The sequence below is a fragment of the Columba livia genome, chromosome 17 (assembly GCF_036013475.1).
Source record: "Columba livia isolate bColLiv1 breed racing homer chromosome 17, bColLiv1.pat.W.v2, whole genome shotgun sequence".
NCBI classification, from domain to species: Eukaryota; Metazoa; Chordata; class Aves; order Columbiformes; family Columbidae; genus Columba; species Columba livia.
The window spans coordinates 5045959-5063956 of NC_088618.1; the positions used below are offsets into that span (position 1 = coordinate 5045959).

A 17998-nucleotide genomic window follows, 5' to 3' on the forward strand; every position below is an offset into this window, starting at 1 on the left:
GGCACTGGCCAGTCGCGTCTCCGGCACTGCCAAACCCGGAGAAACAAAGCCAGCCCTGTCCTGGGCTGCAGCTTCTCAGCCGAATCCACATCCCATTTTTCTCCCCAGACCCACACAAAGGCTGCAGGGAACGGCAGGAGCATGGAGCCGGGGTCGGTTTGTGCCAGGCAAGTCAGGTCCCTTCATGGCTAATAAATAACTCCCCATGGTCTTGCATTTACTTATGGGGATGGAGAAGGGGAGGATGCACAAGTTGTCGGCCCCTTTCCTTGCTCGGTGCATGGTTCATGGCGCATCCACGCCTTGGAAAACACTTTTATATGCTAAATCTTGTGAGGTTCAAAGAGCTGATTTTTAGTCCTGCTGAGCTCCAGGTGTTCAAAGGGGTCTTTCCCCAAAAGACGAGGTGGGCTCATCCAAATCACCCTGTGCTCAGAGCATCTGCAACAAAGAGCAGGCTGGGAAAAGGGATTGATATTCACAACCAGTGCAGCCCTTGCCAGATAAATCAGATGCTGCTGGGACGGGTTGTTTTGGCACGCCGGGGCTTGTTGTTCGAGTGCCAGCAAGGAAACATGCACTCGCATGTGGTATTTTTAACCTGCAGTTTAATTGCAAGGGGTTTCTCTGTGGTTTAAATGGAAATTGCTGTGCTTGATTAGCAAAATATATGTTGAGTTCATTACCGCCCCATCAGCTGCTTCCCCTGTGCAAACAAACTCCAGTGGATGCGAACTCCCGTTCTCCCTGCTCGTGAGCAGGCAAAAAAGTCGCTCTGATTAGTTAATTATTTCCATCTATATTTTAAAATTTTTTGGGCTATTTCCCCAGCTCCTGGAGGGCTGAGTTTGAAGCCCCATTTGTCCTGGAAAACATCTGGCTTGGAACACAGGTCGGAGCTGGACACATTGATCCAGCCCATTAGGTGCTCCTCTTCGTTACAGCAGCGAGCAAAGAGCATTATGCCCTTCCATTCTATGGAAAATAAGCAACTCAAAGGAAATCTTACATTTGTCTCTAACCTGGGAAAAGAGCCTCAGGCTTCACAGGTTTAGTTCCCTGGCCCACATGGGTTTTTATTGGTGTTTATGAACTATGAGCACTGGGTTTTGGGAGGAGGGAAAGCCCAGGGAAGAGCCCCCCGCACGGCTGCGGATCCGGTCACCTCCTGTGCTCCCATGGAGGAGAAAGAGTGTTTCCTAGAGCTGAAATCAATCCCGATGTGACCAACGAGGTCGTGACTTGTGCCTCGTTTCTGGAGATGGGCACATGCAACATGAGTTTGGATCCAGAGTAACAAAGTCCTGACCCAACCAGCACTGATTCCATGCGCTTGCCCACCGTCCACTCGCAAGGGGAGGGACGCCCCATCTCAAACTGCTACTCAGGACAGTTAATTTTGGCAATAAAGATGCAAACCAGGCAGTGCCTTCACTCTGCAACAGCAGGGACGGGCTGAACCTAAGATTTGGGTCCCACCAGAACTTCTCCCCCTCGTCTCCATCAGAAACCACTCACTCTTTGCCGACAGACCCTCCCCGCTGGTGGCTTCCACGTGTCCCTGTGGGTGACAGGTTTACAAGAAGGTAATGACACGAAGCGTTATTTCATCTCTTCATCCATCCCTCCCTCCCACGTCCCAGCCCCAAGGAACGGCACCAGTAACCCAGCTCACCGCCCACCAACCTTACCAGTGCCTTTGGCATCAAAATCATTTTGGGGCAAATCTTTTAGGAAAAGGTCCGGGGTGAGGCTAAAGCTTCTCATTTCTCAGTCTCCAGACCGCAGAACGCAGCTGTCGCCCATCCAGAGCAGTTTTACTCTAACAAGCAGATAAAGCCTTGAAATCTTGACTAACAGGTTCAAGTATTACAGATTTTAATTTAAGCTTGTTCGACGCGAACAGACCCAACCTTTGCCAGCAACTATCCGAGGTGGGGGAGGCGACTGCTCGCTAACTCGGCCTTCACCACGATGATTAAAGCCAACACTTTGTTGGCTGAAAAGCGCATTGATCCGAAAATTCTAATTTTCACCTGCACAGAAAAGTTCTTCTTGTATAGTAGGTTTTTCTATGTATTTTCTGTATGTACTGTACAAGTAACTTATTCTTGAATAATGCAATTTTACCATAATATTAAAAAAAAAAAAAATCTGCTCTTAATAAACTGTTTTTAGAACTCGTTTCTCACTTTTAGTCTGATTCTCTCGAGGTGCTTGGATGCTATTTTAACCCATACTCAATTAATGGCTCCTAAAAGCCAGAAACCCTTAGAAACCTTGGGCGGGCTGGTCCTTCTCAGAAACCTCATTCCAGGAGCCCCGACCAAGTCACCGTCACGCTCTGCGCCGGCCTCGTGCCCCCCCTGCTGCTCCATTAGATGACATTTGACTGCACTGGAGGGACTTGCACAGAAGCTCCAGTGGATTTGTGTTCCCCAGCGTGTTTTTCACCGGGGATGGTAACTGCTGCGCCCCAAAGGTTGTGCAGACAACAGGTTACTAGTCCTGCCTCTGATGTGGAACTACCATATAGCCCAGTTTAACCAGTCTCTCTTGGTTAGTTTGCGCTGTATGGACTGGCTAGGAAGGCCTCAGCACTTTACAAGCAGTTGTAACTACTCTGCGCGTTAGCGCAGCAGGTGACGGTTGCTTTCTCACGTCTTTCCCCCCATCTTTCTTCAAGGAACGCTTACCCCAACTTCTTCCTTTCCTTTTCCGCCGCGGTTGGACCAGACGATCCCGGTGGTCCCTTCCAACCCCACATTCTCGGTTCTCCAGCAGCACCTTGGCTTGCGCAGTTTGACCATCTCGCTCCTCAGGGCCCCGTCATGACACCTTTGTGACAGCGCTGTGGGAGCCCGAGGTGTTGGGAATAGACCTGAGCCCCAGAAATCCTTTAGAACCCTGCACTGAACCCCAGATTTGAAACCCTTGGTGTATTTTTGCACCACAAACACACACAAAGCTTACCCGACGCTCCATAAAACCTTTACTTCAACAGGATCGAAAGCCGGAGGTAAGACAGTGGTAAAACAAGACACAAACACCGAGTGGGTCAGTTTTTAAAACTTTTTTTATTTTTTATTTTTTTTTTAAGTTTTTATTTTATATTATCTACAAAGTAAAAGTTTTCTTAACTTAAAAGTTACATCACTGTCTCACGATAGTGATTCTCTCATCAAACGTGATTTATAAATAATAATTCATCAGTTTGACGATTAGAACTTTTTTCTTACTGAACCTGTTTTCAAGTTTAGTTAGAAGTAAAAGGGATCTCCGAGTCTTGATTTTTAGTGATAATAGCAGCAAGAATCACTCTTGTTACTTCTTTTGCTAGCTGATGAGTTCGTAACTTTGAAGGGTCAATAAAAAATAAATAACTTCCAGTTTTCAGCAAGCAGAGTTGGGGCACTTGCAGGACTCAGATACAGTGCATGGAATTATGGAATAGCCCACAAGTTCCTAAATGCCTCTACTCAGTCCGAATCTCTCCCACTGCAAGATGAACTGTTAGCATTCCTAGTGGATGTTACAAGAAATCAAATTCTTTTGTTTTGTATTTTTTTTTTTTAAAAACAAAATAAAATGAAATTCTAGTTTTCTGTGCTTCCAGTTGGCAGAAGCAGTAGAAGGAGGGTATTTGGCCTACAAAAGGTATCCAGCCTTTCAGTTATTCCAGATGAGCCTTACAACTGCTGTTGGTGGTGGGCTTGTACTGTAAAAAAAAAGTTCAAATGTAAATAATAAATTGGCAAGCCACACAACAGTTTGCTAGTCAAGTGGTCACAGGACAACTACTGAGCTCAACTTTACATTTTATTTTTAATTGGTTTTCTTTTTCCTTCTTTTTTTTTAATGAACAAGACAAACCCTGCATATATCAAGATGTCCTTTGGATGGTTTTTCCCCTACCTAACCCCTCAGCAAGCAGCCTCGTCCTGCTCACACATTCCCCAAGAAACAAAACCAGGTATCTAGTTCACTACAAAAGTTTAGAGGCTGTTTGGAAACAAGTTACAATAAACTTAGGTAAAGGTTAAATTTAAAGCGGAAAGAAGTCATTACAGCACCTACTTTTCCCAAAATTAAAGCTGCAGGATATTATTCTGAATTAAAGATTAGATTTCAGTCGTCACTTCAGTCATTAGAAGTCTAACAGCCTCACTCCCACGCAACATTTTCACTCCTATATTCACGACCGATCACTTTAAATTAAATAAACCCCCAGATCACTATAAACAGGCTACACAGACAGTCCATCCCCCACGGCAAAACCTGAACAGAACAGTCCCACAGTGCCGGCGTCCGCGCCGTTATCCGCTTCTCTACTTCCGCTAGAGAGAAGCAGATTTTTGGCTAAATTAGCTAAATCTCGTACGTTTAGGCTCACAAAACGCAGAAGGAGTCTGCCCTCAGCAGCCTGCCACTCCACAAGGACATCTTAAGGTCTGGCTTTTGGTTTTTTTTTTGGTTTTATTTTTGCTTTTCCCCCAAATCTGCTTCACAACAGTTCTGACCACTCCGACCTGGCTCAGTTACGGTGCAGGTCTCGCGGGCACACACTCCTCACCTGAAGGGTGCGTCATATAGGGGAAATGTGTTGTTGTCGAGACGGGAATGGGCTGTAGTGCACTTTGAGCGATGGCGGCTTGGGGACCACCAGGTGGTTGTGTCGTCATTAGCATCATTGGAGCATGGGCAGTTGGGTGAGAAGGAACCATTCCTGACTGTACATGAGCCTGAAACAAAGAGCTCTTTAGTATCATGGTCACAAGGAGGCATCACTCCCGGCCACATGACTGGCAGAAGTTTCTTTCTCCAGCTGTACCAGTAAATCTGGAGATGTACTCCATTTTAACTAGATTAGCTATAGGGATTAAGCCAGAAATCTCAACATAAAAATAATTTAAAAAGAAAAACAAAAAAGGTTCAAATCCTTACTGCTGGCTCTGAGTCACATTCTCAATTTTAGCCATTTGGACAGTGAGCGCTGAGAGAAAGTGCCAGCAATCAACAGTGGGATATTAAAAAAGAAATCAAACACCTCAGCAACACATCTTCAAAACATTACTGTCAGTAACCTGCATCAAAGCATTTCCTATGCGGAGAATGCACCGGGTACAGATAGGAATTCCAGGCTGGGATCTGGCATCGCTTCCCCAGCTGCTCCTCGCACAACTCCTGCCCCCAAACCGCCCTCCCCGGGACCTGCGCCCACACCACTGTTCATCCGAGCAGCCACTTCGAGTGATTTCATCCCTTTGTACTGTTAATTCAGCTTTGTTCTGTTTCCAGTTAAGATCATCACAGTAAAGGTCCTTGTGTAATCTTAGGTCTCAGCAGAAAAAAGGAGATTAATCGTTACGATGGCTGATCGCCTTCTGGCAAACGAGTTCAGCCACTTGTCACTTGGCTTCTTGAGCTCAGAGCAGCTTGTGACTCCAGAGGTCATCAATTTTTTGGTTTAAAAAGCTAGTAAACGCTAGTTTCTTCAAAACACAAAAGATTAAGGAACTCTCGGAGCTCTCAGGGGTTTCTCTTGGGAATAAAAAAAGCAAAAAAGCATTTGTATCTAAGGTTTGTTTTGTCCTTCTGCCATATCCCATTAGCAGAGCACTACGGTGCAGGAACTGGAGCCTCCCAAGTTTCACATGCCAGTAAAGACAGATAGCAGGTAGTGGCTACAATTTTATTTCTTAAAGACAAAAGGGTTACTTGACTCATCACAGACATTCCTCAGACTCTTTATCAGACTTGCACTGTATTAGTAGCACTCAAGAAGCCTTTAAAGGCAGGAACTGCAATTCAGATCTCACTCTTGCTCTAAAAAAGGCTTAGAAGATAAGGCTGCGGAACAGAAATACCTTTCAGGATCAGCACCATTTTTACTTTGACAAACATGCTATTATAGCAGCCATCATCATAAAGCAGCTATTCATACAGCAGCTGTATTCAACACACACGGGACAAAAATTTTCTGCTGGGGCTCAAAACGCTTTGCAAATTGGCAGCTGACAGTACTCTGTAATGAATTTTCAAGTACTGTTTCTCAAGTGAGATATCTAACCACTCAAGATTCATCTGATAACCTGAAGGGAAATTCAACTGATCCCCTGGTGTCAGCCTAACTGAAATTCCTACTACATGGTATTTCAAAATTGTGTTCGGAAGTTGGAAATGAGGCTGCTAAGAAACTATTAAGTCTGGTGATTAGTTAACATCCATTTAAAATTTCTTACAGAACTGTAGTTATTCCTTCATTAGAGATTTCTGAGGGACTACTTAATGTTGAAAAGTCAGTTAGTTTGGTGTAAGTATCATGGATGATAGACTTCAGTTTTCATACTAAAAAAGGACAGCAGAAGAGACTGCGCAAGCCAGGAGTCCTGGGTAAGGCAAACTCTGCCTGCCATTGCTAAAAAACCCTGACCGAGCAGTCACTTCTGACTGAAAGTTCCATCTGATTTACTTTAAAGAGGTTTTGCTTATTAAGCGCTTGGCACACAGAAAGGAAGGCAACGGTCACATCCTATAGCGCAGGCGTGGGCCTGGCCATGATGTATACAGCACAATTCAGGGCGTTTTATCTTTAAGCTGACCTTGAAACAAATGTGTTTCACGTTTCAATGTGCTGCTAACCCAGGAGCTTCGAGACCCTCTGAAGGGCTGCGTGAAGGCACCTGGAGAAGCTCTACAACCCAGGCATCCACACCACTGCTGTCACACCAGAGCGGAGCAAGTGATCTTGTTTTGGGCAAAAACCAGAGCCTGGGAGGACAGGGCAAGATGCCACAGCAGTAGTTGAGTTAGGACATCCTCTCCTTATCCTCCCACAGAACAAAAGCACAGAAATAAAAAGCCTAACGGATTAAAAAAGCTAAAAACTCAACATCAGTAAAACGATTCCTAAATAACTATTAATTTGTTGGCTTAACTGACTGTCCCAAGGACCAGATTCAATCAGAATTCTGCAAGGGACTGGACAGCTATTAGACTAACATCCCTAATTACAGTTAGTCATGAGATCCCAAACTACTGTTAACCTGTATGAGAAGGTATAAAACAGACACCAAGTACTCAGCCTGCAGAAGAACTGTGCAGGAAAGAATACTGATTAATTGTCCATTCCTTAACAAAATACACTAAATCCAGGAGATTTAGTAAACATCAGAAAATCTTTGTAACCCTGCTTTACACAGAGGTCTTGAGTTATCAATCATGTGCTTCCCTTCCCAAAATCCTTTTTTTTTTTTTCAGTGAGTTGACCACAAGAGAGCAGTTAAGAGAAGTGGGTGTCTGATCCTGAAGCAAGGACTGGTTTTTAAGTTGCCCAACAAGGACAAGGGATCTCCTGCATGAGCAGTTTGTTCAGAACCACACACAGACACACACACACATGCACACGCTTTTCTTTCAGCAAGGATTGTCTTGCAGTCATCTGAACTGAATCTCACCTATCTCCCACTGCAGTGCACTGCTACTCCCTAGTAATGCTGTGTAAAATCTTTTATTGGATGGAATCGTATCAATTTGACTACAACGCAGAGCTTAAAACTGCCACCAAGGGCAGCAATTCAGCCTTCCTCCGCACAGCTCTCACCTCCAACCTTTCTGTATGCCAGCTCTTCCTGGGGTCATGCAGTGAACTGATTTGACTGAAAATTAGCCTAAACTGGGGGCTGGGGAGGCACATTTCAGCTGAATCATGTCCCCAGTCTGGTTTGCTGCATGGTCAAACAGTTCTGTGAGCAGAATGGTGGGGCAGGGCAAGGGTGGGAGCCGGGAACTGGGAAGAGAGCTCAATTTCTTTCAGTAGCAGTGCCACCTTAAGATGTCTTCATTAAACTACAGCTGTAGATGCACTGAGTGTTGGAAGCTGAGCTCCGAATATCTTGTAAAATTCTAAATAAAGGCAATGTACAGACAGAAACCTAAATAACACAACAGGTAGTCTTTGCTGAGAGGTGATAGAATGGAAATCACTTCAGCAGGCCCGACTGTCCTAACTTTTGTGGCATTAAGACATTTAGTCTTGAAGGTTGTTAAACTGTGTTTACCTGGGGGACATGGGCCATGTGTGGCGGATTGGTATATGCAGGTTGAACATGGGAGGGATGAATGGTGAAGACTGTTTGTTGTGCTGTAGGAAAACTATTTTGTGGAGACTGCGTATTGGAGCCTGGCGTCATGGAAGGTGGGGTTGGAGCTAGACCTGCGTGGTAAATCGCCGACTGCTGCTGTGGGTTTGCCAGGTGGAGTGCCTGAGCAGCCTGGTGCTGATGATGCTGCAAAGAAGACAGAAGATGATTTAGGTTATGGTCTATAAGTGAGACACGTTTATTCCATAAATCAGAGTGAGACAGGTTTGCAAAACCGCTCTCGATAGCAAATAGTGGCACATCTAGGGATCACCCCATCTGCAGTCAGTTCCACCAGGCTCATTTTCTCCTTGCACTAAGTTAGTTATGCGAGCAGGAGCCTGGAAAACAGAACCTACACTGACAGGTAAAAATAAGGAGACCCTGCAACCATGGGGCTGGACATACTTCACAGATGCATTTAGCAGCCCAAAGTTACTACCAGCAGGTAATTAAGGCACGCAGCACTACCACAAGACCTATTTTGATTTCAGCTGCTTGTCTTTGGCAAAATACAATCAAACACTTCTCAGCATTTATCTGCTATTTTCAGTTGTAACTCCAGTCATATTAAAGCTCTGATAAAATCATGATCTCCCTTTAATAGTAACATGGAAACAAGCTATATCTCATCCCCTGCGAAGAGGGAGAAATGAATGGCTGGACTCTTGATATTGGTCCTTACTATGGAAAAGAGACTGCCACAAGTTTCCCTGCTAGCTTATCCAACAACTATGTCATGAGACCACCACCGAGCCACTGCACGTAGAGAGAAACTACACTATGCAGCTCTACTTCCTTCCTTCCAAAAAACAGAAGGGAATCTAGACAACTCCTGCATGAGATGTGCCACATGCAGTTCGTCTGGGCAACTGCTCCATCTTACCATTTTTCCTCTCAAAGAAATCAATATATCAACACGAAGCATCAGTCTGATGCAATCCCTTCCAGGAGAGCGTGTTATATACAGTGTAAAGACATTCACTCCCTTGAGCTGTTACCTGCACGGGGCTGGGAGCAGGGTGGCTTCCAGCATGTTGGCTTTGCTGCTGGCCAGTCGGGGTGGCAGAAGGCTGAGGATGCGGAGGATGCGGATGCAGGGTAGCATTAGGGTGGGCATACTGCTGAGCAAGTGAGCCGGTGGAAACTAGGATGAAAAAGAAGAATATTTAACAACAGGTACAGAACGTGCGTGCCATCAAGTCACCATCTGCACTCGAAGATTTTGCAATATCTCAAACATACTGTAAATAAATTCCCTCCCCCTTCTAAGAAAAAAATATTTATCTTGCAAATAGCTGAGTATCTTACCTTGCTTTTGTGTAGTTTGGTTTTGCAGGAAAGTCTATAAATAACCATAATTAGACAGTTCATCTTCCCTAGCTTGACAATGTAACAGATACTACATAGAAAAAAGCAGTATTCCATCTTTTGTTTTGTCAAACAGACCAGTTTAAAATATCAAATTTATCATTTTTATACAATTTAGTTTTTCCTGAAATATACTTTTCAAAGGTGTTACAAGCCATTTTTATTTCCACCATCCAAAAATTCTTTGGCCTTATACCTGGCTAACCTCACCATGCTACTCTTCTGGAAATTGCTCACAGTACAGTCAGTGTAAAGTACATACACTGCATGTATGCTTAAAAGCTACAGGGACACACAATACATACGTAACAGCGGAGGAAACTGAGGCGGCTTGAACATCAAATTTTTGCTGAAGCCAGTATCTTGTACTAAAATAATGTCCCTTCTCCCCCCTCAAGGGAATGTTCTGAATCACCAGCATTCTGTGAGCTTCTCAACACTGCCAGGAAAATCTTAATTCCTTGAAACAGTAGCAAATAAGGTATGAAGTTCCAAAAAAGGAAAACAACAACGTAAAATTTTCACACCAGTGAAACCGCATCATACCAGTCTCCAACAACAAACTCATATCAACAAGTCCCTCCTTGAAGAGTCCTGAACTGCTCCGAAACAGGCCACGCTAAATTGTGGGGTTTAATTCCGAGGGAATCGAGCAAAGTATGAAAATCCGTAACGTCAGCAGATCCAGCATGCAAGTGGAAAGTGAGACCCTAAGAAAATGCATCTATATTGGTTTTAGAACGTGTACAACAAGCAGCCGAGTTTGCAGCTGCGCTCCGGCCCACGCCGACACGCACGGCTCTCTCCGCTGTTACGGCTTGCCAAAGTGGGGCTTGTTTTGCTGACAACAGCGCTAAAAGACAAACAGTCTAAGCGAACCATCAGCCTGCTCCTGACTCTGTTTCCTGCAACTGTTCCTTATTTGTTCTGGTACCTTTTTGTTGTTCTGGCAAGTTAATTGCTGCTTACTCTCTGCCGGGTTACAGCTTTTTTTAGTGGGGTTTGATGACATGAGAACTCGATGGCTGCTGAAGTGCCTGTCTGCAGCGTACCTTTAGAAGTGATGGGGTTTTGGGGGCTGTTTTCTTGCCCTCACAAACAAACCTGAAAATCGGGGCACAGGGAGAAACTCCGAGTGTGACTGCGATGCTGCAACCACCTGCCCCGTGTACTCATGGCTGTGAGTCACGGGATCGCACTTCTCCAAATAACCGCAGCTTCTGAAGAGTTTTGCTGTGCTGGGCTCTAAGTTCACGAATACACAGAACTGCTTGTGTGCATATAAGGGATGAAAGCCAAGATGGGTGGAGAAAATGGATAAAAATGGAGCTGCACGTGAAAGCACGATGCTGGTCAGCAAAAACAAGTCTCAAAGGGACAGCAGCCCCGGACATGCTACTGCCCTCTGCAAGTCCTCGTTTTCCTCCAGCTTGGTTTGCTAGAAAGCTTACAAATACTAGTTCTACAATATTCCAACTCCCTAGAACACATCTAGGCAGGATTTTTTTTTGCCTAATTGAGATTTTTCTCCCCTGTACAGGCCACTGTGAAGGTCTCTATGTAATAAGTGCCTACCCCACTGAACTTAATCCCGTCCTGCTGTCTTGAAAGCTCCATTAAATCTGCACCGAGCAAATGGTCCAGCAGTGATGTGCGCTACAGTTCCAGGCTATTAATGCAGATGAGCTTCAGATACATTTGTAACCCCACATTCCTGCAGTTTGAGTTGATCCTAACACACTCATGCATGAGCCTGTGAATGGACACGCACCCTCATGCACTATGAGCATTTCTGATTCAGAGGGGTTTGGAAAACACTTTGATTTTTTCTATACATACTGGGAAAACTACCAGTATCATCTGCCATTGCGCTTTGTTATGCTTTCAAATGCAAGAAAAGTGGGGTTTTTTTTTTGCATCACTACGAAAATTATTTTGCAGCAGCATCTCAACCATGTTTCTATTTGACTTCCAACCACTGCAGTTATGAAGTTTACGGTTTCCCACAGTAGGAAAATTTCTCAGCCTCGTTATTATACAACACTCTGACAAAGTCCAGGAGTTATTATCTCTGTCAAAGTAGTAGAAATAAACTGCAGAGAGGGATTGACTTGTTTGCCGAAGGGCGTGCTACCAAAATCCTGCTCAGCTCTCATCCTGCTGCAGGGCTGGCACGCCTGACTGCAAATTAACTTCAACCCCGTTCAGGAGGTTTTAAAACGTATATGAAAATCAATTCCAAGTTGTAAGATATTCAAGGCTTCCCGCGTCCTGCCACATTACTTGTTAAGAGCCCCCAAAATAATGAGGTGCTCCCTTAAACCATTTGTGTAATTCATCTTTTGTTTCTTTATAGGAGAGAATAATAAACTAAGTTATTCTGAAGCAGATACATTATACAATAAAACTTCACAATGAAGAATTTCTCTCTTAAGAAACCAGTTAAACTGAGGAATAGATACAGATACAGAAGTGGGGGGAGGATCAAGTTTTTGTCATAGCAGCAGCTCTTCCATAGCCTTCTAATATCTTTGATCCACAGCTTTGCATTTAAAGTACCACATTTTTTATATTGAAGAATTTTTATTTGCCTAGCTTCTCCTCTCCCCCATTGTGTCTTTAACAAATTACTCCAATAAGCTCTACAAATTTGGTTAAAACTAGTTCAGACACTGCTGCAAATTAGGTTGTAATAGCAATATTAAAAGTGTCTTTCAAAAAATGTTACATGGACACTTATCTAAATCCTGTACAGACACTGCATACAAACCAGGAACAGTTTGGGATGAGCGGCAGCAAGTCTGAAATACGTGCACAGATCACTGGTAGTTCAAACCCCGAGTTCAAACTTCAACTCTAGAAAAGTAAAAGGTTTTCCCCGTTTAGCTGGTGCAATGGGCAGCTCTTGACAAAGCACTGAGATCTGCGGAAGAAGCCTTGCAAAACAGCCACGAGAGATTCAGCTGCTCAGCCGTAACTAAAGCACCTTCACTGGGACCTTCTGTCAAGAATCTGTGCCTGCTCATCACAACAGCTCACTACAGACACCAAACAGCAAACGAGATCAAACAGGAGGCAAGGAATAAGAAAAAAAGAAAAAGTATTGCAAATTATCCAAGATTTCCCCTCATTCTCATTACTTTGGAGATTTTCCAAATGGCCATCTAGTCGTGCTGAGAAAGCACGACTCTAGGAGAGCACAAAACAGCTCCGCGTATCTCCTTGCTGCAAGTAACCTCTGCTCATCCCAGCAGAAACACACTGGTTTTCTCACCATTTATGCCTCACGTTCCTCTCCGCAAGAAACACTCCCTGGGCCAACCTGCTTCGTTGCAGCATCTTTTCAACAAGTTGTTTCCTAACGTAATATTGAACTGCACTAACCTTGCCGGGATACACAGTGCAGATAAGCGATTCGGTAATGAAGTGAGCAAAAATCAGATGGACTGAATTACTGAATTTGACTCTACAAAAGTGCAACCCATTTTTCTGAGAGGCAAACAAGCAGTAGGCAGCCACCAAACCCACGGAAGGAGCTGAAATCAAAAGAGGTGAGAGCAGCAGAAATCAAGCAGAGCTCCCAGCTACAAGGGTATAAGCAAAAACCATATAAATGTAATTTCGTATTTTCCCTGATAGGAATTTTAACGCTGCCAATGGTGGTCACGGTTGGTCATCGTCCCAAGATGCACTGAAGAGCCTATTGTCAAGAACTGACCAGTGAACAAACGTCAAAACTATTGCCAGACCCAGTAAGATGGTGAGGATAACTACATTTAAAAGACCTGAATGGTAGGAAGCAAAGAAATAGCAAATGTTTCTTTCATAACACAAACATTTCAAGAAGTAATTTTACACAGGTAGAGTGGACTTCACTTAAAAGATTATCCACGAAAGGAACGAGCTTTTTAAAGTTATTTCAGTGCACCAAACCAAGACGCGTGAAAACAGGACAGGTCGGCATCCCACAGCACCAGTTCACGCAGAACAATTTCGGTACAAGAAACACAGGAAGTCTGTTCCAGAAGAGATTTTTGGAGAACAAGTGGTATTTCTCACATCCCTCTTGCATGAGCTAACTTAAAAAAAGCAAACCAAACCAAGAGTGCCTGGCATAGGCTGCATGGGCTTGCAGACACAACAGGACAGGAGAATGGTTGAAAATATCCTGGGAACTTCAGTCCTTTCCCATATCTTGCGTGACAAGGACGGTCCATCCTGCAACCACCCCATTTCTCCCCAAACCAGCTTCCTCCGAGTGCTAAGAACACCAATATATAAGGCAGATTTTTTGCCTTATCTGCCCTTCCCATACAGGCAGGCAGCTGGAGTCTGCGTTAGCTGGTGTGCGCCGAGCACGGAGAACATCAGCCCCTTGCCCGCCCCTGCACTGACGCAGGTCACCGGCTCAGGTACCACTGATACCTAACGTTATCTGCCAAGGAAGCATCTACACCGGCACGGAGCCCTCGTCTGGTTGCTTTTTTATTATTATAATAACAGCAGTGAAGTAACTCTACAAAAAGCTTCCTTCATCTCAGCTGCAACTCAAGTTATTTCCTCCCAGGGGCTCAGAACTTGAGCCACAGCTTTTTACAGACAAGAGGCACAAGACACTTCTCCTTTTCGGACACAGATTAACTTCCCCAGTTTTAAAATTCCATTTGGGCTATGAAAGAAAGGGAGTGAGGCTGCTGAGCCAGGTTTTAGGCAGAGGTTATCCACATGCAGCACTCAATTCTGGCTGCAGATGAAAAGACTGGGTGCTAAAACTAAATTATTCAGCATACAAAATACATTCTAAACCACTGACAAATCAGCTTCCTGTGGTCATATAAATCTGTTCAACAGCTTCATGCCCCTGTCCATGGGAAGGAACCTTCCTGTGTTTTCCACATACTGGTTTGGTGCAAGGAAACTTGTTCCCTCAACACGTCCCATTCCTTTAACATCTGTTCTTTAGTAAGTGCTTTTTCTGTACAATCAAAATTAGTACAAAAAACCCAACTCACTGGCAAAGTAGAAAGAAGGGCCTGTCTCCTTGCTGTATGGTATTTTGGGACATGCTGAATTTGGGAAATAGAAAGGTAAATTAGCCTCTTGCCACGTGCATACTTCCCGTCTTCTGGAAAGGTCAGCATAATTTTTTTTCTTTTTTAAAGATTGTAGAACCATGCAGATATTTTTATTTACTTAGGTGCTATTAGAGCTGGATATTTAGTTTCACAAATGAGTGGAAATGAAACAATACAAGTCTCAGGTAAGCCTTCCTTCTACACTGTGACACTGAGGTCTTCAGTTCTTAAGCAACACAGAAATAAGCTTTATGTCAATTAATGGTCTATTACAGTCCACTGTAATGAGAAGGTTAAAACATAATTACATTAAAACAGAAATTGGCCCCTTGCTTTTTCAGCTATATCACTGCCATTCTTAACAGTTCCAAGACACCTTTGGTGACTGGTTCACTCTTAGTCCCTGGAGAATCCTCTGAAGTTTATATTATATCCACCATTGTACTATCAGGGTAATAGAATTTACTCTACTGCTGAGACAGAAACCAGATAAAGTTAGAGACAACACCAGACCAGTAAAACATATGCAGAAGGGGAAAAGGGAAGGGAGAATGGGGACAGGAATGAGAGCACAAAAAACAGGAAATGCTGCTGTATAAAACCAAGCTCTGGTTTTACACAAGGTTGGTTTTAAACACGAAAGTAAAGTTATTCAGAGGACTCCAGTTACCTGGAAACACAGGCAGTTCAGCTGCATGGTAAGATTAACACAAATTCATCGTCACAGGAATTAATTTATCCACCCTCTACTTAGCAGAAAATTCGGTTGGTTAAGGGCACAAGTTCAGTTCTGTGTGCACCACAGACCGAGCAGTGGAACTGCCAACGTGGCCAAACGTGACCAGCCCAGCGTATCGGTGCCAGAGACATCACCCAGAGCCAACGCTCCCCAGGCAGGCACCGTGTTCTGAAACCCACAGGCCAAGAATGACAGCTCCGCGTTCAGGTACGTGTGTGCGGCACTGAAAGACGCCTGCGTTTCAAACTCCCTCCATAAGGACATCTAAGTGGCTCGGGTCTCCAGAGCTGAAGCGTTTAACAGACATTTATTGTCTGGCAGTTGGCTGAAAGACAGTTGTTTGAACACTGTCCTTTCTCAATTGTGTTTTTAGGGGGAAAACCCAATGATTTAAACGCTCCTCCGGCAGGTTTAGCTGGGTCTGCTGGTGACCAGGCAGCTCAGCTGCTCAGCTTCTCTCCAGCTCTTGGCAACAGTGGGTGCGAGACAGCAGCAGGACACTGGAACCACCGGCAAGGAGATCGCAGAAGTGCAGAAACATCCCATTAAACAGCATCAGATAGAAATACTTTTCTTTAAAATTGAAGAGTGCTTATAAACAAGCGTAGGTCGCTGTATGTATTTTGGATTCGGCTATCTCTTCATGAGGCAGGAAGGAAAATAAACCCCAAACTGGTTCACTTAATGGATCAACAGGCATTTCTCTTCGTTGGCAGGCAGCTACTACTGGCCACAGGCTTTCAACTTGTCCCAAACCATTAGTGAAGATGGAGTTTCAGGTCTCACCAGAAAACATTTTATACCTTAAGAATACTTCATGAGCAGAGCCCCCCAACCCCCACGTCTCAGTGTGGTTCTCCTTGCAGACATCTTCTCTCTACCACATACGCAGGAAAAACATTGAGTGAATTTTGCAAGAATTATCTCGAAGAAAGCACTAGTACCTTGAAGGATAAAAGGGCAGCATAACCCTCTGAATCGTGATATCAATGGGGCAAAAAATAAATTTTTAAATAGATAATAATATATATTTTTTAAAATCAGATAGCAATCTTAAAGAGCCGAAAGGAAATCTGAGAACTTGTTTGAGCAGGTGCTCCAGAAATCCAAGGCAGCAGTTGGTGTTTCTCAGGAAGTTCTTATTCTGTTCAAATGGACCAGAATCAGAGTGTATTGGTATTTTAGTTCAAAGATACTGTGAGTAAACTTAAGGTTCCCAAAATACAGAACGTAAGTTATGCATACTGTCTTACAGTCACGCAATCAGATGCGAATGGTTCCAGCATGTTGTTCATTAGCAATGTACTCCAGAAGCAGCTTATACTTATCACCTTGGGCATTTCTACGTTTTCCCCAAGTATTCACAGCTTGATAAACAGAAGTTGAAGTGAATGTTACTGATGAACACATTTGGAGGAAACACAATCCATCTAGACAAGGTCTTCAAGTACTCAGCACATGGAAGACTTGCAAAAATTGGAATTGCGAGTGTGCTGCACTACATCAGAGGTCGTTTCGTGTGTGGCTAACTGCAAACTTTGTACATTAAGGGTACACTGGAGCCAATTCACGTTCGCTAGGCAATAAACACACTTGCACATGGCAAGAACATACTCAAAAATTTAAAAGTGTCTCATATGGAGTTCACGATCCGGCTAGGTTGAGGTCTCAGTAACAAGAATTTCAAGCACTTGTTCATTTACTGGGAAGGTGGGAGAATATTTAGAAGAGTCACCAAGTAGTTACTTGAAAGAACACAGAAGGCCATTCAATTTCTGTTAAATTAGGTGCTCTTGGAAAAGTAATATTTAATTAATGGCAGGAAATACCAAAGAATTCTCAAGTTTGACCCAACTTAGTTGTTTGTACTGGTAGGTAGTCACAGATCTAAAACAGACAAGCTGCAAAACCAACACAAAATGAGATCTAATGGTTGTAAGTCAGAATATCGGTGAGCAAACTATCCAGCCATCTGATCAAAGCCAGCCAAGGGAAGGACTGGTGCTTCAGTGCTGTAGAACCCACTGGTTACAAAAGATAAGGATGGCCCACAATGGGAAATTGCCAGGAAGTCACATGCAACCACTTTGAATCAAATCTCAGATTATCTCATGTTTAGTTTTATTTTAATTAAGATTTGAGAGGAGAGTTTTCCCCAATAAAGGTCTGAAAGCCTTTGATCATCCACTTTATCGGAATTCTATTTAATCTAATGGAACAGCAAACAGAAGATCTGTTTACATGGACACCTCAAGCACAAGAGTTGAAAAGATCAAAGTAATACAATTAGCAAGGACCTGTGAGAGAAAGACTTAATCTCTACAAGTTAACTTCAGCTTCAGCACAAATGAGCTCAAATGTTCTTCCTCCAAGGGTCAAAAAAGGTTTCTCTCTATTATTTTTGTTTCTCAGCTATGTTACCATACCACTGCAGAGAGCTGACAGGAGTTTTTCTGATGGGTAAGACACAAACTCTTAAAAATCAGAATTAATTTCACACTGAACTTCAGATCCTTAGCCTTGTACGTTTTCATGACACATCATGGACTTTCATTAAGTAGCAGTGTAAAACTAAGCACCGGAAAACATACAAAGATGTCTAAAGGTACAGAAAATCTTTTATTAGAATCTAAGTCAATAATATACGTGACCCAATAAAAGTCTTCCTCAGA

At 43.6% G+C, this 17998-nt stretch overlaps 1 protein-coding gene across 29 annotated transcripts in view; it reads right to left on the minus strand.

Moving 5' to 3' along the window:
- Positions 1-3058: 3058 nt before the first annotated feature.
- Positions 3059-17998, minus strand: part of ATXN2 (ataxin 2) — a 50647-nt gene continuing 35707 nt past the window's right edge. For 12 of the 29 annotated variants that reach the window (XM_065033496.1, XM_065033495.1, XM_065033479.1 and 9 more), the window contains 4 exons: positions 14525-14578; positions 9143-9288; positions 8061-8288; positions 4299-4742 (listed from right to left, as the gene is read on the minus strand). In XM_065033496.1, coding sequence (XP_064889568.1) covers positions 4539-4742; positions 8061-8288; positions 9143-9288; positions 14525-14578 — 632 coding nt within the window. In that variant the 3' untranslated portion in view covers positions 4299-4538. Of the gene's footprint in view, positions 3719-3817; positions 4743-5678; positions 8289-9142; positions 9289-14524; positions 14579-17998 lie in introns of those variants that run through there. The other 17 variants (XM_065033489.1, XM_065033488.1, XM_065033501.1 and 14 more) reach the window with 6 other exon arrangements.